This window comes from Lithobates pipiens, unplaced genomic scaffold (assembly GCF_037356315.1).
Source record: "Lithobates pipiens isolate NorthernLeopardFrog02 unplaced genomic scaffold, aLitPip1_a1.2 Scaffold_22, whole genome shotgun sequence".
In the NCBI taxonomy this organism is placed as follows: domain Eukaryota; kingdom Metazoa; phylum Chordata; class Amphibia; order Anura; family Ranidae; genus Lithobates; species Lithobates pipiens.
In genome coordinates, this window is record NW_027507784.1 from 281,517,970 (window position 1) to 281,539,481 (window position 21,512).

The 21,512-nt window shown below is 45.6% G+C and overlaps 1 protein-coding gene across 1 annotated transcript in view; it reads right to left on the minus strand.

Annotated features, from left to right (window-relative positions):
- LOC143924696 (uncharacterized) overlaps nucleotides 1–21,512 on the minus strand; it is a 101,905-nt gene that overhangs the window by 73,854 nt on the left and 6,539 nt on the right. The window contains exon 2 of the mRNA XM_077449113.1: nucleotides 11,784–11,915. Within this exon, the coding sequence (XP_077305239.1) occupies nucleotides 11,784–11,853 (70 nt within the window). The 5' untranslated portion in view covers nucleotides 11,854–11,915. The remainder of the gene's footprint in view (nucleotides 1–11,783; nucleotides 11,916–21,512) is intronic.

The window sequence follows — 21,512 nt, forward strand, 5'->3', positions numbered from 1 at the left end:
ATTGAAAAAAATATATATAATTTTTTATTGATTGTTCGGTAACAGATCATAAAAAATAATAAAGATCAAATTCATAAAGTATATAGGCGTAAGTACAGTAGAAGCATGATATATAGTATTCACATATAGCAGCTAGTGATGGACGAACTTCCGACGGGACGTTTCGCGAACGCGAAACGCGAACGGACACAAACGTTCGCGAAAACGACCGTTCGCCGCGGGCTCCATTGACTTCAATGGGAGGCGAATTTCGCAAACCTTTAGGTCGAATTTGCGGCCACGGGGTAATTATTAGGGGGTAGCACGTAGTCCCACCACCTGGACAATAGCATAATACATGTATGAGGTGAATTTGGGATCGATAACTACAAGCATTTTTTTTTTATTTGGGAAATTGTTCTGACAATTCAGGACTATGGAGCTAATGAAGGCAATGGAGGAGAGGGAAGGTCAGGGACCAGGGTAGGCAAACAAGAGGGTGCAGGAGATACAGAGCACTGACAGCAGCACCGTAATACAGAGCACTGACATCAGCACCGTGACATACAGCGCTGACAGCAGCTCCGTGACATACAGCGCTGACAGCAGCTCCGTGACATACAGCGCTGACAGCAGCTCCGTGACATACAGCGCTGACAGCAGCTCCGTGACATACAGCGCTGACAGCAGCTCCGTGACATACAGCGCTGACAGCAGCACCGTGACATACAGCGCTGACAGCAGCTCCGTGACATACAGCGCTGACAGCAGCTCCGTGACATACAGCGCTGACAGCAGCTCCGTGACATACAGCACTGACAGCAGCTCCGTGACATACAGCGCTGACAGCAGCTCCGTGACATACAGCGCTGACAGCAGCACCGTGACATACAGCGCTGACAGCAGCTCCGTGACATACAGCGCTGACAGCAGCTCCGTGACATACAGCGCTGACAGCAGCTCCGTGACATACAGCACTGACAGCAGCTCCGTGACATACAGCGCTGACAGCAGCTCCGTGACATACAGCGCTGACAGCAGCACCGTGACATACAGCGCTGACAGCAGCTCCGTGACATACAGCGCTGACAGCAGCTCCGTGACATACAGCGCTGACAGCAGCTCCGTGACATACAGCGCTGACAGCAGCTCCGTGACATACAGCGCTGACAGCAGCTCCGTGACATACAGCGCTGACAGCAGCTCCGTGACATACAGCGCTGACAGCAGCTCCGTGACATACAGCGCTGACAGCAGCTCCGTGACATACAGCGCTGACAGCAGCACCGTAAGCAGCCCCAGGAGGAAGTCAGCACAGCACAGGGATGGTGTGATCCCCTCATAATAAGAACCCCCAGGAGGAAGTCAGCACAGCACAGGGATGGTGGGAGCCCCTCATAATAAGAACCCCCAGGAGGAAGTCAGCACAGCACAGGGATGGTGGGAGCCCCTCATAATAAGAACACCCAGGAGGAAGTCAGCACAGCACAGGGATGGTGGGAACCCCTCATAATAAGCAGCCCCAGTAGAAATATGACACCGCTCAACCTCTTCAAAGAGGAGGGTAGGGGCATATAGTACGGTGTGCTTTTTTGGGTCAGGGAAGTGAGCCAAATGAATTAAGAAGGTCTGTGTGCTTGATTCCAAAAATTGTTTATAGACATATACATGGTCTACTGATCACATGTGTTGAATTCCTCCGAGATCCATGCCTCATTCATTTTTAGAAATGTGAGGTAGTTAACACTGTCGTGAGCTAGGCGAGTACGCTTATCGGTCACAATCCCCCCTGCTGCGCTGAACGTCCTTTCGGACAGGACACTGGATGAGGGGCAAGCCAACAGTTCGATTGCAAATTGGGCAAGCTCTGGCCAGAGGTCAAGCCTGCCCACCCAGTAGTCTAGGGGTTCATCACTCCTCAGAGCGTCCACATCGGCCGTTAACCCAATGTAGTCGGACACCTGACGGTCTAGGCGTTCCCTGATGCTGGATCCGGATGACACCTGTCGATGGGTCGGCTGAAAGAATGACCTCATATCCGAAGTCACCAACACATCTTCAAACCGGCCTCTTCTTGCAGGCGCTGTTGGATTGGTACCCGCAAATCCTTCTCTGGGAGTGGGAATTGCTCCTCTGCCAGCGCACGCAAAAGCAGAATGCAGCATTTCTCGAAGCAAGGCCTGGAAGTGCTGCATTCTGACAGCCCTCTGCGACGGCGGTAACATTTCCGCCATTTTGTGTTTGTACCGGGGATCTAAGTACGTTGCCACCCAGTACTGGTCCTTGACCCTCATGCTTTTTATACGGGGGTCCCTATTAAAACACTGGAGCATGAAGGCCCCCATTTGCACTCAAGCGGAAGGTATGTGGTGGTGGTGGTGTTGTTGGTGGTAGTGTCTTTGGGGGTGCACATAGCAGAGAGTGAAGAAGAGGGTGCAGATCGAGAGGATGAGGAGGGTGCAGAAGAATAAGGCTGAGTGAGCCACTCAACCAAGTCTGGTGCGTCCTTTAAAGTAATTGAACGCACCTTCTGCAACTTCCCACTTTGGCTCAAGGCTGTTGCTCCTGCCCTACCCCTACCACCCCTGCGGAAGGGCCTGCCTCTTCCTCTGCCTGTCATTTTTTAAATCACCCTGTGACAAAACTCTTAGTCCCTATACCGCTGAAGGACTGCTGCAGTATAGGGCAGCGGTCAGCAGTAGTGCACGTCAACCCTATGTATTGTGGACCGATAGCGGTCCTTACAGAACAGCAGACTGTACTGCACTCAGGCCTATGTACCGTAGCACCCTATACCAAGTTACCAGTCCTTATAAGAACTTTTGTGGACCAAGCAGGTTGTGTGTTAGTGATTAGCAGACTGTACGTCAGTCCCTATACCAATGAAGGACTGCTGCAGTATAGGGCAGCGGTCAGCAGTAGTGCACGGCAACCCTATGTATTGTGGACCGATAGCGGTCCTTACAGAACAGCAGACTGTACTGCACTCAGGCCTATGTACCGTAGCACCCTATACCAAGTTACCAGTCCTTATAAAAACTTTTGTGGACCAAGCAGGTTGTGTGTTAGTGATTAGCAGACTGTACGTCAGTCCCTATACCAATGAAGGACTGCTGCAGTATAGGGCAGCGGTCAGCAGTAGTGCACGGCAACCCTATGTATTGTGGACCGATAGCGGTCCTTACAGAACAGCAGACTGTACTGCACTCAGGCCTATGTACCGTAGCACCCTATACCAAGTTACCAGTCCTTATAAGAACTTTTGTGGACCAAGCAGGTTGTGTGTTAGTGATTAGCAGACTGTACGTCAGTCCCTATACCAATGAAGGACTGCTGCAGTATAGGGCAGCGGTCAGCAGTAGTGCACGGCAACCCTATGTATTGTGGACCGATAGCGGTCCTTACAGAACAGCAGACTGTAACGCACTCAGGCCTATGTACCGTAGCACCCTATACCAAGTTACCAGTCCTTATAAGAACTTTTGTGGACCAAGCAGGTTGTGTGTTAGTGATTAGCAGACTGTACGTCAGTCCCTATACCAATGAAGGACTGCTGCAGTATAGGGCAGCGGTCAGCAGTAGTGCACGGCAACCCTATGTATTGTGGACCGATAGCGGTCCTTACAGAACAGCAGACTGTACTGCACTCAGGCCTATGTACCGTAGCACCCTATACCAAGTTACCAGTCCTTATAAGAACTTTTGTGGACCAAGCAGGTTGTGTATTAGTGTTTAGCAGACTGTGCGTCAGTCCCTATACCGCTGAAGGACTGCTGCAGTATAGGGCAGCGGTCAGCAGTAGTGCACGGCAACCCTATGTATTGTGGACCAATAGCGGTCCTTACAGAACAGCAGACTGTACTGCACTCAGGCCTATGTACCGTAGCACCCTATACCAAGTTACCAGTCCTTATAAGAACTTTTGTGGACCAAGCAGGTTGTGTATTAGTGTTTAGCAGACTGTGCGTCAGTCCCTATACCGCTGAAGGACTGCTGCAGTATAGGGCAGCGGTCAGCAGTAGTGCACGGCAACCCTATGTATTGTGGACCGATAGCGGTCCTTACAGAACAGCAGACTGTACTGCACTCAGGCCTATGTACCGTAGCACCCTATACCAAGTTACCAGTCCTTATAAGAACTTTTGTGGACCAAGCAGGTTGTGTGTTAGTGATTAGCAGACTGTACGTCAGTCCCTATACCAATGAAGGACTGCTGCAGTATAGGGCAGCGGTCAGCAGTAGTGCACGGCAACCCTATGTATTGTGGACCGATAGCGGTCCTTACAGAACAGCAGACTGTACTGCACTCAGGCCTATGTACCGTAGCACCCTATACCAAGTTACCAGTCCTTATAAGAACTTTTGTGGACCAAGCAGGTTGTGTGTTAGTGTTTAGCAGACTGTGCGTCAGTCCCTATACCGCTGAAGGACTGCTGCAGTATAGGGCAGCGGTCAGCAGTAGTGCACGGCAACCCTATGTATTGTGGACCGATAGCGGTCCTTACAGAACAGCAGACTGTAACGCACTCAGGCCTATGTACCGTAGCACCCTATACCAAGTTACCAGTCCTTATAAGAACTTTTGTGGACCAAGCAGGTTGTGTGTTAGTGATTAGCAGACTGTACGTCAGTCCCTATACCAATGAAGGACTGCTGCAGTATAGGGCAGCGGTCAGCAGTAGTGCACGGCAACCCTATGTATTGTGGACCGATAGCGGTCCTTACAGAACAGCAGACTGTAACGCACTCAGGCCTATGTACCGTAGCACCCTATACCAAGTTACCAGTCCTTATAAGAACTTTTGTGGACCAAGCAGGTTGTGTGTTAGTGATTAGCAGACTGTACGTCAGTCCCTATACCAATGAAGGACTGCTGCAGTATAGGGCAGCGGTCAGCAGTAGTGCACGGCAACCCTATGTATTGTGGACCGATAGCGGTCCTTACAGAACAGCAGACTGTAACGCACTCAGGCCTATGTACCGTAGCACCCTATACCAAGTTACCAGTCCTTATAAGAACTTTTGTGGACCAAGCAGGTTGTGTGTTAGTGATTAGCAGACTGTACGTCAGTCCCTATACCAATGAAGGACTGCTGCAGTATAGGGCAGCGGTCAGCAGTAGTGCACGGCAACCCTATGTATTGTGGACCGATAGCGGTCCTTACAGAACAGCAGACTGTAACGCACTCAGGCCTATGTACCGTAGCACCCTATACCAAGTTACCAGTCCTTATAAGAACTTTTGTGGACCAAGCAGGTTGTGTATTAGTGTTTAGCAGACTGTGCGTCAGTCCCTATACCGCTGAAGGACTGCTGCAGTATAGGGCAGCGGTCAGCAGTAGTGCACGGCAACCCTATCTATTGTGGACCGATAGCGGTCCTTACAGAACAGCAGACTGTACCGCACCCAAGCCTATGTACCGTAGCACCCTAGACAGACCAAGTTACCAGTCCTGATAAAGAGCTTTGTGGAACAAGTGAGTTGTGAATGATTAGCAGACTGCAGCAGAAGGGCAGCAGTCAAGTATAATATTCTTTCTATATTTGGAAGAAAGAATATTATACGTGTACAAGCCTATTACCGTACCACTGATACCAGTCCTGAAAAGAACCTTTGTGGAACTAATAGTAACAGCAAGTCTTTAAAATTATCCTCACTGCCTGACACACTGCTTCCTGCCTGTCCCTATACAAATTGGCAAAAAAGAGTAGGCTGGAACGATTAGCTGGAACAGCTCTTTTGTGGACCTGATAGTAACAGCTAATGATGATGATGATGATGATGATGAAGAAAGACTAATCTGGCTGAGCTGTCCCTAAAATAGCAGCATACAGCGCTCTGTCCCTTTATCTAAACTGACAAAAGAAACTCAGGCTGCTGACCTAACACCTATACCAGTCCTGAAAAGAACTTTTGTGTACCAAATAGCTAGCGTTTTCTCTGTCCCTACTCCACACAGGATCCTTTCCCTACAGTGACAGAAGAAAGAATGTAAAATGGCCACCGGATCGGGTGTATTTATAGGTTAGGGGGAATGTCCAAGTGTCCATGAGCTGTCATGTCTCAATTGGTTGTCCTGTAACACATGATAAACGTGTCACGAAAGGTTAAAGTTCTTGTATACATTAAACACGTAAGTCCGCCGGGGCGAACGACGGAAAAAGGCGTTCGAACCCGCGGACGGCGAAAGTCGGAAATTCGCCGCGAAACGACCGCCGGGCGAACCGTTCGGCCATCACTAATAGCAGCACATAGTAGTAATAAATAAAATAATTGGGTAATATGGCATGGTAGTGCCTATGACAGCAAAACCGACATCAGCAAGTACATCCACATAATACATATGCATCCACTAGATGTAAAACAAAAATAAATTTAGTATATAGTTAAAAAAGTAAATTCATAACAAATTCATAAAGTATATAGGCGTAAGTACAGTAGAAGCATGATATATAGTATTCACATATAGCAGCACATAGTAGTAGTAAATAAAATAATTGGGTAATATGGCATGGTAGTGCCTATGACAGCAAAACCGACATCAGCAAGTACATCCACATAATAGATATGCATCCACTAGATGTAAAACAAAAATACATTTAGTATATAGTTAAAAAAGTTAATTCATAATAAAATAAATATAGTTCCATATAAAGTATAACTGGGACATCATTTCAAAAGCTCGACGCGTTTCGTGGGTGTCTCCCCACTCATCAGGAGCTGATGCGACCAAAAAATTCCAATCCGGATGGAAAGTGCAGTGTGCGGCAGTGGGCGTAGGGTGGGCCATGGGCAAGATCCCTCCCCGGGAACTGAGGCGGCATAGACATGGATGCGATATCAGGCGAAACCAAAAAGATACAGCAGTGTTGAAGAGTATCAGATATGGAATGTGTGGCAATTGTTGAAAACAACATATCTAAAAATCGCTCCTAAAACACCAGCAGACAAGATATTAGGATGAGAGATCCGTCCAGCCGGCGTCCTGCCAATAAGGTCTGCAGGACCTTATGAATTTGTTATTTATGAATTTGTTATGAATTTTCTTTTTTAACTATATACTAAATTTATTTTTGTTTTACATCTAGTGGATGCATATGTATTATGTGGATGTGCTTGCTGATGTCGGTTTTGCTGTCATAGGCACTACCATGCCATATTACCCAATTATTTTATTTATTACTACTATGTGCTGCTATATGTGAATACTATATATCATGCTTCTACTGTACTTACGCCTATATACTTTATGAATTTGATCTTTATTATTTTTTATGATCTGTTACCGAACAATCAATAAAAAATTATATATATTTTTTTTCAATGTGGTTAAAACCTACCTCCATTATCCTAGTGCTTCATTTTAAATATATATTCCCATATGTAGGGGGCGCTAGTATGTTCCCCCTACTCTAATTTCTGCACGAAAATGATGAAGTTGAAGGTTCTATTGAGTATGGAAGCTACTATGATGGAGTTAGGGTCAGCAACACTGGTTTTATGACAATGTTGTAATTTTTAATAAGGGAAGGGAATGTGGAAACATTCTATTTTTTTTTTTACACTTTATACTTTTTTTCCCAAAAATTGTAATGTGTTAAACAGCACTTGTCCTGTCAAGTAATCACTTTTTTGGTTTTGTCTACTTAGCCTCCAGATTTGTTGTTATTAGGCCGCGTACACACGGGCGGACTGTCTGTCCAACTTAGTCCGCTGAAACACATTTCAGCGGACAGTCCGCTCGTATGTGGGCTTGAGCGGACTTTTTCAGAGGACAGTCTGGCGGACTAAGTCTTTCGGAATGTTGGAAAGACTGTCCGCTGGACTCGCTTTTGGGCGGACAATCCGCCCGTGTGTGTGCCAGTTCGCCCAACTTTTGAAATGAGCGGACTTTTCCCGCCCGGAGAAAAGTCCGCTCATTTCGAGCGGGTATCCAGGTAGGCGGGGCCCGCGACGGAGACGTCGCTGGCCCCGCCGCCTGGTATGGACTTAAAGGGGAACCCCAACGCCGAAAAAAATTGCCGTGGGGATCCCCCCAAAGTCCACAACAGACCCTCGTCCGAGCACGCTACCCGGCCGGCCAGGAAAGGGGGGCGAGCGAGCGCCCCCCCTCCTGAGCCGTACCAGGCCGCGTGCCCTCAACATGGGGGGGTGCCTTGGGGAAGGGGGGGCCGCGCGGCCCCCCCACCCCAAAGCACCTTGTCCCCATGTTGATGAGGACAAGGGCCTCTACCCGACAACCCTGGCCGTTGGTTGTCGGGGTCTGCGGGCGGGGGGCTTATCGGAATCCGGGAGCCCCCTTTAATAAGGGGGCCCCTGGATACCGGCCCCCCACCCTATGTGAATGAGTATGGGGTACAATGTACCCCTACCCATTCACCTGTAAAATAAAAGTACCAAAAAAAAACACAACACACGAGATAAAATATTTTATTGCACAGCTCCGGGGGTCTTCCGTCTTTGGGGGTCTTCTCGCCGGACTCCTCCGCTATCTTCTTGTAGCTCTTTTGCTAGCGGAGGAGTCCGGCTTTCTTCCTCGCCGCGGCCTCTTCTCCCGACTTCGGGGGTCTTGTCCCCCTCTTCGGTTCTTCTGCCGGGCCACCGCGCCTTCTTATAGCTCTTTTGCAGGCGGTGGCCCGGTCTTCTGTCGCCGCCGCCGCCGCCGCCGCCGCCGCCGCCCGTTCTTCTTCTTCTTCTTCTTCTCCAGGAGATGTTGACACGATGCTCTCTCCGGCCGGAATGCCAGGGACGCACTGCGCGGCCACTTATATAGGGACAATGGGGCGGTGTCACATGGCTTTATGTCACATGGGTTGGTCACATGGGTTGATGTCACATGGGGACTATGACATCGTAAGGGGGCGGGGTCACCATGTGACCAACCCATGTGACATAAAGCCATGTGACACCGCCCCATTGTCCCTATATAAGTGGCCGCGGAGCGCGGCCCTGGCATTGTGGCCGGAGAGATCGTCGTGTCAACATCTCCTGGAGAAGAAGAGGAAGAAGAAGAAGAAGAACGGAAGGCGGCGGCGGCGGCGGCGACAGAAGACCGGGCCACCGCCTGCAAAAGAGCTATAAGAAGGCGCGGTGGCCCGGCAGAAGAACCGAAGAGGGGGACAAGACCCCCGAAGTCGGGAGAAGAGGCCGCGGCGGGGAAGAAAGCCGGACTCCTCCGCTAGCAAAAGAGCTACAAGAAGATAGCGGAGGAGTCCGGCGAGAAGACCCCCGAAGACGGAAGACCCCCGGAGCTGTGCAATAAAATATTTTATCTCGTGTGTTGTGTTTTTTTTTTGGTACTTTTATTTTACAGGTGAATGGGTAGGGGTACATTGTACCCCATACTCATTCACATAGGGTGGGGGGCCGGTATCCGGGGGCCCCCTTATTAAAGGGGGCTCCCGGATTCCGATAAGCCCCCCGCCCGCAGACCCCGACAACCAACGGCCAGGGTTGTCGGGAAGAGGCCCTTGTCCTCATCAACATGGGGACAAGGTGCTTTGGGGTGGGGGGGCCGCGCGGCCCCCCCTTCCCCAAGGCACCCCCCCATGTTGAGGGCACGCGGCCTGGTACGGCTCAGGAGGGGGGGGGCGCTCGCTCGCCCCCCTTTCCTGGCCGGCCGGGTAGCGTGCTCGGACGAGGGTCTGTTGTGGACTTTGGGGGAATCCCCACGCCGATTTTTTTCGGCGTTGGGGTTCCCCTTTAAGTCCATTCCAGGTGGCGGGGTCAGCGACGTATCCGTCGCGGGCCCCGCCTACCTGGAGACGCGCTCGAAATGAGCGGACTTTCCTCCGCGTGTGTGGGCGAGTCCGTTCATTTCAAAAGTAGGGCGGACTTAGTACGGCGAACTTAGTCTGCCGTATTAGTCCGCTCAAAAAGTGCCGTGTGTGGTCAAGTCCATTCATTCAAAATTTGGACGGACTGTCTGTCGGATTGTCTGACGAACTTAGTTGGGCAGACAATCCGCCCGTGTGTACGCGGCCTTAGTGTTTAGGTTACAGGTTGCCATTCATAAAGTGAAGGATGAATTGGTACACACAAAAAATGATAGTGAGGTACTCCCAGCGGGCTTTTAACTCATTTTTAACCATCAGCATTACCTGTCCTGTAAAAGAGACAGTGTCAATCCAACCTGGGGGTTACAAGGTTGAAGTAGATACATGATATCTAAGAACTGCCTTGGTATTGCTTTCAATGGGATGGAAACAACAGTCAAGTTTGTGCTATCTGTAGCTCTGTGGAGCTTAATATCAGTGACCCAATCTGCTGGCTGAATAGGATCTGCAACCCTTTAAATATTCGCCTTGTTTCTGCTTAGAACAATTTTGAGGTCAGACATCCCTGTGTCAGCAACCTTTGGATGATTGACTAAACAGTTACCAAATGATCAGCAATAGGACAACTTTCAATTGAATTCCGCATGCATATATACTCCCATGCAAAAAATGTATTGCATAAACATTGCTTTTAAATACCAATGGCTAAATTCAAAAATTGTTCTTTGTAGAGTTGAGTCTTGAGCGTAAAATTAATGTTGAAGTTATTTGCATTGAGTCTATTAGTACATTACTCCACTTTCTCCTTCTATCTCCTTCACAGTTCAAGCATATCCTCAGTATAAACAATCCAGAGGTTCACGTTTTTAGAATCACCGATTTACTAGGAGTAGAGAATGTTAGGGATGAGCAAACCTGCCTGGTTCTATTCTCGAGTAGGGAAGAAATCAAACCCCTGTTTATATTGTTGTTTGTGTCCCTGCTGGGGAGAGTCACCCACTCTCTGTCAGAAAGTAATGGGAAATCTAAAATTTTACAGGTGGTAACAGTAAATCTTTCAATAGGGAACTCTTCTGGTGAAAATTGTAAAGGAGGAAATTCCACTCATTGTTGAGAGATTTTCCTGTTAGCTCTCCAGAACAAAAAGTGAAGGTAATTTTCCCCAACGGGACACATACAGAAAAATAAACTAATAGGGGTTTTAAGATTTCCCTATGATCCACCACAGATAAACACCACCACTAGTGTGCCAACTGGGCAGGACTGACACCATTCCTTACAATTTGAGTCCAGAAAAAGACATGTATTGTGGGGCCCACAAAAGGAAATAAAATTAGGAGCTCAGTAAATTTTTGGAGGATCAACATGTATTTTTCTTGCCTCACAGACCCTGACTTGCAACACTGCTTATTTGGAACAGTTTATACGCAGATATTCCAGGGAGCCCTTTCCTTCTTTGTTACTAACTGGGAAAAATATTAGATCCTTTTTGGTACCTTTTTTAAATATTTTTCAGATGTTCTATGTGTTTTTTCCTGATGAGTGGCATTTGGCCATGAAACGCGTTGAGACTATCAATGTCATCATGTTTCCAACACATAGCTTGACCTCAACTGTGATTCATTTGTATCTTATAACCCATTTGTATCCATTACCTAATAAGCATTTGGCTTTTTAGAGTAATTACTTCTATGGGATACTATGCGATTTCATGTATATGCATATATATGAATCCTTCTTTCTGTATGCCATTGCCTTGTATATAGATAAAAATACTCAAGTTCAACCATGTATCACATGTTTATGAGGTATGCTTTGTTTACATGTCAATTAAACAATTTTATAATTTCTCCTACCACGTGTCTTGTGCCTCACTCAATGTCTCAAAAACTCCTTTCTTATTTATGTATTTTTCTTTATTTACAGGGTCTTTAAGGGATAAAACAAGGGGAGATGTGCATGTATTGCGGAGATGTACTGCAATTGCTTTTTTGTTTTGCCCTGACATATACTTTAAGTATACTTACATCTGATTAATGCAGTTAGTGATATGGAAAGCCATATTAGGCTGATCTGTTTTATTCTTTTTAGTCCCATCTTAAGCCTTGGTGAGGTCTTCTGTTTGGTGGGGTCTTCTGTTCGGTGGGCTGTGTTGAGACCTGTGGGATATATATATATATAATTTAACCACAAAAAAAGTAATCTGACCTGAGTTCCTGCAATTGTTTACTAATTCAAATACATGGTAAGGCAACCTTCATACATAAAAATAAACACAATTGATATCTTATTTGAATTCATTTAAACGTCTTGAATTGTATTATTTTACTTAATTTTTTCTTTTTAACTGAAACAGTCCTAAAATTCAAGTAAAATCACTTTTCATGTAGTATGGTGCAAGAGCTAAAAGAGCTATAGAGAATACGACCACTGTGGGCCCCCAGAGCTTTCAACCACCCTTCATTTGCAGGGACTGTCTGTGTTTAGGAACAAAATCTCTTCTTCATTCCTGACTGACCATACTTGGCTTACTAGTACCCCAGCTGACTAGGCTAGGTGGACTGAGACGGGCTGGTTACATAGGCAGATGTACCCTTGCCGTGCAATGTGCAGTGCCCCATTTTCCCATTGTGGCTTTAAGGTGTGGTATTAGACAGAGCAGGGTTGTGGTAACATTATAGGGCCCTAGTTGGGTGGCTTCTGGGGCTAATTGGGGGGGGGGGGGGGCTTTGTTGGGGACTCTGACTGGGTGTATCTTGTCTTTCCTGTTTTTTTGTGTAGCAAGGTCCCCAGCCTCTTTCAGTCTAATGAGAACCTCCGGGGTCAGAGATAGCTGACATCCTTCTGTATATGGTGGGTTGCAAGGCATAATGGGAGTAATGCAAGTTAGATTCATGGGCGCCAGACACTTCTTGAATGCAAAAAGAGTTTATTTCTCTTAAACAGAACTTTTGGAGAGAGGGTTAGGGCCAGGACACCCTTAGGTAGTTGCAATGTTAATTGGCAGACTCCGAGACTTCTACAGGAAGATAGCAATGCAGGGAAAGGCATCCAGCAAAACATCACATCTGCATGTGTAGGAGTGCTGTCACCTATGGCAGCAGTCTTTAACAGTTTCTAACACAAGTATAACAGTTCCTACACTTCCACTACAATCACTTATTGTAGTTCTTCAGCCCACTGAGCTCCCAGTCTCTCTCTCTAGACTAGATGATACATTGCCACTGAATCCTTTGAGCTCTTCCAATCTTCACTGTAGTATCTTCCTCAAGCATCAACCCTGCTTCTCTCCTGGGTCCCTAGCTTGGCACTCAAGATACTTCTCAAGCTTCACCCCACTGGCCTGCTCGGTCCCTGACTTCCCCGGTTCGTGAGAATTCTGCTCCGGTACTTGCTTCAGCTACTCAATGTGGTCCCTAGTAATAAAGTGGTTGGTCCCTTAGTGGCGGCAGCTTCCCCTCTACCTCCGACCACGACAGGATCTCCGGCCGTCAGAACTTCACTTCTGGTTGGACTGCAAGCCACAATCCCAACCCTGCACTGCTCTCTTGCTTCTGGATAGGCCCTCAGACAGCCTAGCAGCCAGATGTGCCCGGGATAGGCCCAAACTCCGGCCTAGCAGCTTGGGCAATACATGACACACGTCCACCCAGACAGCTGTCCAGGTGGCACAGAACCCTCATCACCTGACGCCACTCCACCCAGCAGGCCAAGGGATTTTAGAAAAACCCCTGCCCATTGGCTGAGGTACCTCATATACTGCTAATCTGTCCTTGCTTTGCCCTTGTCTTATTTAATGCCACCAGGTACCAGGCCACCCAGTGGCAGAAGAGAGAAATGCAACAATTTCAGACTTAGGCTGGTAAATTTAGCAGCAACCCTGCCTAAATACCAGGGTGCTACATTTGTTTTTGAGTTTTTTTCTTACATAGATTTTTAGATTACACCCCCCTAGCACTACTAAGTGTGTACGCCACTGAATAATATTTACAGCAGGACTCCCATGTCTATATTCATTTTTGATGCTACATTTATAATGCCCTTATAGATACGGGTGCTCACCAATCAACATCATCAGGTTATACGTTAAGGTTTTTCTCTCATGCTGATTGATAGGACAGTGTGAGGGATGGAGCAACAAATATTCGCATTGCAAGGTCAGCGCTCAGTTTTTGAAGAGAACGTAAGTAATGTAGAATTTGTTGTAGATGGAAACTTTCAGGGAGTGACACACCTAGATGCTGCACAAAGTATAAGGGAGGATATATGCCCTTGTGATAAAAAAAGTTGCCCTATCCATTATAATCCCTTGTTCATCCACCATCAAAACTGGTGAGATTGTAGGCCCGGAGGAAATAAGGGATTACTGAAGAGGTGGCAACCGGGATGTGGGGCCACGTCCTACAGGAAGAATCCCATAGGGAATGAGAAAGTGTTGGGCTCAAGAGGGCTTTGCGATGTGTGGAAGGAAGCCAAAGCACCAGTTCTATATGTGGAAGGGAGCAGGCTTGGACCTCTAAAGACACCCAGTCCAGGCCATAATAGAAACACACCATAGAATGCATGAAGGTAAAAAAACCTTGAGCCTTTACAACCACTTTAATTTCTAAGGACTACATATCCAATAGTACCATGCTGTCTGCACGCAGTGATTCCTGTGTTGACTCCGTCTTCTGTGAATTCTGTGATACAGCATTGCCTAATCACAGGGCATAGTGAATACAGGCATACCCCACTTTTAACCACATGCCGACCGGGCCATAGCTGAAAGAGGCGCGGTCATGTTTTTCTGGGTGGACATCCATGGACGTCCTCCCAGAATCTTGTTCCCGCTCGCCTCCGGGGCACACACCTGGGAACATCATGGATCACAGTAAACGGCCGCTGATAGCGGCCGTTTACCATGTGATCGCTCCGTCAAATGACAGAGCGATCACTTGTAAACAAACCGGCGTCACGTGATGACACCGGTTCCTCCCTCCCCTCTCTGTACCGATCAGTACAATGAGAGGGGAGAGGGGGAGAGATGGCAGCAGCGCTGTGGGCTGGATGTATAGTAATGACAATAATCTGCAGTACTCTGCCCATACTCTGAAATACTACCAGGGGTGCTTAACCTGTGGCTCTCCAGCTGTTGCAAAACTACAAGTCCCATCATGCCTCTGCCTCTGGGTGTCATGCTTGTGGCTGTCGGAGTCTTGCTATGCCTCATGGGACTTGTAGTTCCGCAACAGCTGGAGAGGCACAGGTTGAGCACCCCTGTACTATGCAATACTCTACCAATACTCTGCAACACTGTGCAATACTCTGCCAATACTCTGCAACACTGCAATACTCTGCTATAATCTGTCAATACTCGCCAATACTCTGCAATAAATTTTAAAAGAAACAAAGATTTTTTGTATTTTTTTTTTTACCAAATTTTCAGTCTTTTTTGATTAATAGCTCAAAAAATGAAAAAAAAACAGCGGTGATTAAATACCACCAAAAGAAAGCTCTATTTGTGTGAAAAAAAGGACATTTGGGCACAGTGTTGCATGACTGAGTAATTGTCATTCAAAGTGTGAGAGCACTGAAAGCTGAAAATTGGTCTGGTTAGGAAGGGGGTTTAAGTGCCCAGTGGTCAAGTGGTTAAGTACACAATGGGGTTTATTTACTAAAGCTGGAAAGTGCAAAATCAGGGTCCCTTCTGCATAGAAACCAATGAGCTTCTAACCCCGGATTGTTCAATTAAGCTTTGGTAATATAACCTGGAAACTCATTGGTTTCTATGCAGAAGGGAACCTGATTTTGCACTTTCCAGCTTTAGTAAATAAACCCCACTGTGTACTTAAAAGTGGGGTATGCCTATACGTGTCATGGAATTCAAGGAAGTAAATGTGCGGAGGTCTTCAAAAAGTAGGTTTACAAACTTCATTAGATTATTCATTCAGATCAATAAGAGTAGGCTAGAAATATAATAGAAGGCTAGAAATATAATTGAAATAGAGTGGAAATGAATATATAATGTTACATTTTGACCATACCATGATACACTTTAACCGATAAAAGGGTTATAAGGTATATGCATTTGTTATTGTAAAAAAAAAAAAAAAAAAACAGGAATAGTAGCAGAAGTAAAAAAAACAAAACACTTGTGGGTTTAATCAAACATATCTGTCTTCTTATTTCATCATAGTTTGCATAACTAAAGGTGTGGCAGCTACTTGTCCGTACTTAAATCATAGACATCAGATTCACATTAGTTTGTCTCTTAAAAGCTGATCTTCTTTTAGCTGTCAATAAAAAATATTGATGCAATCTACGTACGTGTAATGTACAGTAGTGATGGTCATCTCCATCTAGCGACTGATTTGCACTGCTCCAATGTTATTCCAATACAGCGTGCGCACAAGAAACCTGCGAAGGGGGCCCCCGAGGTTCTGGCTGCCAAGGGGCCTCCACAGAGTTTAAGCCGGCACTGGTCCACCACAGTGAGACATGACATGACATGAATATCATGAATACCCAATATAACAACACATGTGAATGTGGCAGCTGGTTGAATTTTTTTTTGAGGGGCGGCAAACATTATGCCACCCCCCGCCTGTCGGTCGGCCAGTCAGTCTGTAGCCATTACCCCATCACCAGTGGCTTCCCCCTGCTTGTCGGAAGTGGCTTCCCGTTCTCCTGCTCTCCACCAGCGGTGGCTTCCCGCTCTCCTGTTCTCCATGGCGGCAGCTTCTATTTCCTTCCTCCTCCTCAGTGGTCAACCAGAAGACTTTTTTCGACCAATCAGAAAACAGGACTCACACCGCTTCTGATTGGCCAGATTGAGGATCAGTGTTTCAACAGCGAATATTCATTGGTAACACACCTGGGTGCTCTGCGACCCAAGCCCACCCTATTTTGAGACCTATTAGAGCCCCTGGCTCTAATCAGGTGCTTAAAAATCCCTTCCTGCTGTAATTCATGTGCTGGTGCCCCGAAAAGGAGCCGGACGCATGAATAGGGGGTGGCCGCAGCTATGCATGAATCTATCCATTGTGCATATAGGGGTGGTGTGGAGAGAGGGGGCGAAGTCCGGGCACCCCTAATGGACGGGCCACCACTGATGTGAATGTTTTTAAGCAATTGGTCATTATGCTACCTCAATGGCTTGGCTTTTATGTCCATGTATTTACTCATGTTTTCAAATAAACTAGGTAACCATGTTTATTTCTACTTTTATTGTCCCCCCGTGCTCGCCTCACTCAAAGTCCCATGGGCTATTTTTGCTTTGTGGTATTGTTTATAGATGGGTGGTACCAGACCTTTCTTTTTTCTTGTATTGAACCAGGTGGGAAGACACCCATATGCCCTTTTTTGGTCTACTATTACTTTGGGCCACATTACTTAAAGCGGGGTTCCACCCTAAAGTGGAACCTCCGCTGATCGGAACCCTCCCCCCCTCCGGTGTCACAATTGCCACCTTACAGGGGGGTGGAGATACCTGTCAAAGACAGGTATTTACACCCACTTCTGGGCATAGACTCCCATGGGAGTCTATGTCATTTCCTGCCCTGCCGCGCTGTCTGCTGGGACACACACAGGTCCCAGTGACAGCGCGGAGAATTCCTATTGCGCTGCGCGACTCGCGCATGCGCAGTAGGGAACCGGGAAGTGAAGCCGATTCACTTCACTTCCTGATTCCCTCACCTAGAATGGTGACTGCAGCAGCCGAGAGCCGAGCAATCGATCGGCCTCGGCTGCCGGCATCGCTGGACCCCGGGACAGGTGAGTGTCCATTTATTAAAAGTCAGCAGCTGTAGTATTTATAGCTGCTGGCTTTTAATATTTTTTTTTTTAGGTGGAATCCCTCTTTAACCTTGCTATTTGATGATACATCAGTCATCTCATTACTATATTGTGTTTTTTGTTCACAACTATCTTTGGTTCCACCTGTGGTGTGGTCTGTAAGTGGCTGCGGTCAGTCTGTCCCACGAGCTGCGATGTGCGAAAGGGAGGCACTTGCTGTCCCCTCCTTTCTGCCAGACGGACGGGGCCATCTGCACATCGGTGCCATGCCTCCGTGGCTGTCGTGTGATCTCCGCGCTTCAGCAGCATCATTTAATGGTAACATTTATAGGTAAAGTTTATCCGGGGAAAATCCAATTGCCTCACGGGGGATCAGGAAGGAATTTTTTCCCCTGCTTTAGCAAATTGGATCACGCTCTGCTGGTTTTTTTTTTTTGCCTTCCTCTGGATGAACTGTGGGTATAGAATTGGGTATATGGGATTGTATGATATCATTTTTTTATTTTTTATTTACTTATTTTTTGAGGTTGAACTGGATGGACTTGTGTCTTTTTTCAACCTGACTAACTATGTAACTATGTAACTATGTAACATAGATTGGACTATGTAACTATCACTGCGCTATGGCGTGGCTTCACGCCCTCTGTGTGACTTCCACGTTCCAGTGGCGTCATGTTATGGTATGGCTTTCCAATCAGAGGTGACTAGGAGACGTTCACAAACACACACACTTGCATTCAGGTGTACATTGTAAAAACCAGGGGTATTTTACTATCCAGGAGGCACAGGTAGGGCATATACTATAGATCACTGTCAGCAGTCTGTCAAAATCAATGACAGGCTAAAATATGCTTCACCTGCACAGGGTTGTATGCTTATCTGAGCCATACTTCCATACAGGGATGTTTCCCCTAAATGCAGAAAGATTATATTTGGGGGGCATGTCCCTCTACGCATACATCCCTGTTTATGAGTACTGCTTGGATGTGTATACAGCCATGTACAGCCAAAGCTTATCTCTGCCTCTTATTAATTATGACAGGCTGCTGCGGCATTCTGGAATATTTATCTTTAGTTGACGCCCAAATACTGAATAGTTCTCTATATATGTAGCCCTCTAAAGTGTGATGCTCCCTGCCTTAGCATTGCTGCAGTCACAGATAATGCTTTATTGCTTTCATGCACTTAAAATCATGATTAAAACAACACTAAAGCCTACTTTATAATTTTGTCTAATTTTTTCTATTTTTTATTTATTAATTTCTTCTACCCCTTGTAACACATTAGCGCGTTTTTTTTTATATTTATAACACTAAAGCCTCATACCCACGATCATATTTTCCGAGGGGAATTGTGTGTTGACAGATTGTTGGCCTAAAATAGGACCATTTGTACGTTCCATCGGACAATTGTTGTCGAAACTTCCATGGACAAATGTTGGATGTCAGGCTTATAAATTTTCCGCGGGCAACGGTCTTTTGTCAGATTCTCCGATCGTGTGTACAAAAGTCCAAAGTACAAACACGCATGCTCAGAACCAATGCTCACCAAACACAACATTGGCAGAAGGAGCCCAAAGTGTGACGTTAAAGAGCTGAAAAAACAAGTAGTACCTCACTACCTGTGTGCCGTTTGTAAGCAAATCAAGTTCCTGGCCAACTCCCTTTGGAGAAAAGTCTGATGTTTTGTCTGCGAAAAATCCGATCGTGTATAAGAAGCTTTAGGCTGGCCATACATGGTCGAATTGCAAAAGAATTTTCTGTTGAAAATCAGAAATTTTGTGATCTGATGGTGCCACCATTGACTTCGACATTCGTCCAACCAAGCCTTCAATTTCACCTTATGTTACAGAAAATAGTTTTCGTGGCTGTGAATCTTCTGTTCTTTCCAGGATTTTTTTTTTTTTTTGCACATGCGCATTTGCTTTTCGATTACATTTCTTACACAATTATCATTCATTAGAAAATTGTTAGTTTTTCCAAAGATTTCCAACGTGCCCGATTACTCAAATTCTATAGCCGCATGAAAACCAGCGATTGCTGCATCCCACTAATAGTGGGAAATTCTAATGAAAATTCTTAGATAAGATTTTCGAAAGAAAATTATTTTGATATTCGACCCATGTATGGCCTGCCTAACTGTAGCCACTTATATTTTAATATAATTTGCTAATAGAAAGATAGAAGAGTGATGGCAGAAAGAAAAAAAATTAAAATAAGTGGCCCATTATGCCTGCTCCAATTTTTCTTTTCTTTTTATTTTTTTTATTTTATTTTTTTACTTTTTTGTCTTAGTATACAGTATATTTATGTTTGATCAAAACATATCCAAATCTTACTTTTACCTGACTTCGAATATGCATGGGACAAACATATTTTTATACTAAATGTTAAAAAACAAAACTTCATAAACAATACTTGTAGAATTACAAAGTAACATTGGATATTTGATTAATATCCAATGATGTTAGGTCTTATACATAGTTTTAGCTAAATTTGGCTAACAGTTTTTAAACCTGGTCTACATGCTTCAAATTCCTTTCATTCAGCCCCAGGGACAAAATGACAGAGATCAGTAAATTTTCCCATCCACACCAAAGCCCCATACACACTATCAGATTGTCTGCTGATTTTTTCCTTCAGGTTTACCAAAACCATGTAGTAGAAGGGCCTGCCTGATTGCATACACATTGAAACCCCTGAGGTTTGACCTCATATTATATGGTTTTGGTAAATCTGATGGAAAAAATCAGCAGACAATCTGATAGTGTGTATGGGGCTTTAGCAGCATGGACAGAGGAATATCATTCAATATCCATCAAGAAATAAAAGTAACTTTTTTTACGTGTTTCTGCCCCAACTTTAGGGCCTTAGTCATAATAAAATATAATCATTGAACAGCTAAAGATATATAGCCTCTCTCGCCAGTTGCAAAGTGTGCAGACCGCAATCAGGGAAATCAGATGCAGCTGATGATTATCCCTGTGAGCGGTTTCTCGCAATGAGAACAAAATAATAACACAATTTAGCAGTGAGATAAAAAAAAAAAAATAAGTATATGTAATATTATAGCTTCAGACAAAATAATATCATGATAAAGAAAAACACAAAACAGAAAAACCCCAAAATACGTATCTTGAGTTTATCAAAAATAGCCACAGACAATAAATTTAGAGATAAAATGTCAGAAATTAAAAAGGAGACGGGGAGGTTGGTGAATATTTCTGTGATTCGTTGATCCCTGACGCCAGAGTTATTTTTAAAATACCTCCCGTCACTTCAAAGAACAACATTTTAGTGACATGACAGGCTTTACATTCTTTGAAATTGAACGGGTTTTTAAATACAGTGAGAGGGGGGGAATCACCTCCGCGGGTTGCTTGAAAGGGAAGCCTGGTGTATATTTAACCACTTCATTACAAGGCCCTTTCCCCTCTTCCTGCCCAGGCCAATTTTAAGCTTTCAGCGCTGTCACTTTGTAAATGACAATTGTGCGGGCATGCTACACAGTACCCAAACAAAATTTTTATTAATTTGTTCCCACAAATAGAGCTTTCTTTTGGTGGTATTTGATCACCTCTGGGGTTTTTATTTTTTGCTAAACAAATAAAAAAATCCCCAAAATTTTGAAAAAAATAAAACGTTTTCAGCAATCGTCTCTCCTCTACTCTTGTCTGTCAGACACGAGTGAGAAAAAGCCAATACACGGCTTTTCCTGTTTACATCGTGATCAGCTGTGATTGGACACAGCTGATCACATGGTAAAGAGCCTCCATCAGACTGACACGCCGCCGCACCACCGATCGCCACAGTACGCATCGGCTTGTTTTCCTGATCACATCATATGATCTGGTCAGGATAACACAACCACTTTGCGCACATCATATTGCTATATGGCGGGCGGGAAGTGGTTAAACTCAAAACTAGGGTCCCTTTAGGATTCAATTGGAGATGGGATTTGGATCTGCACTTGACTTACCT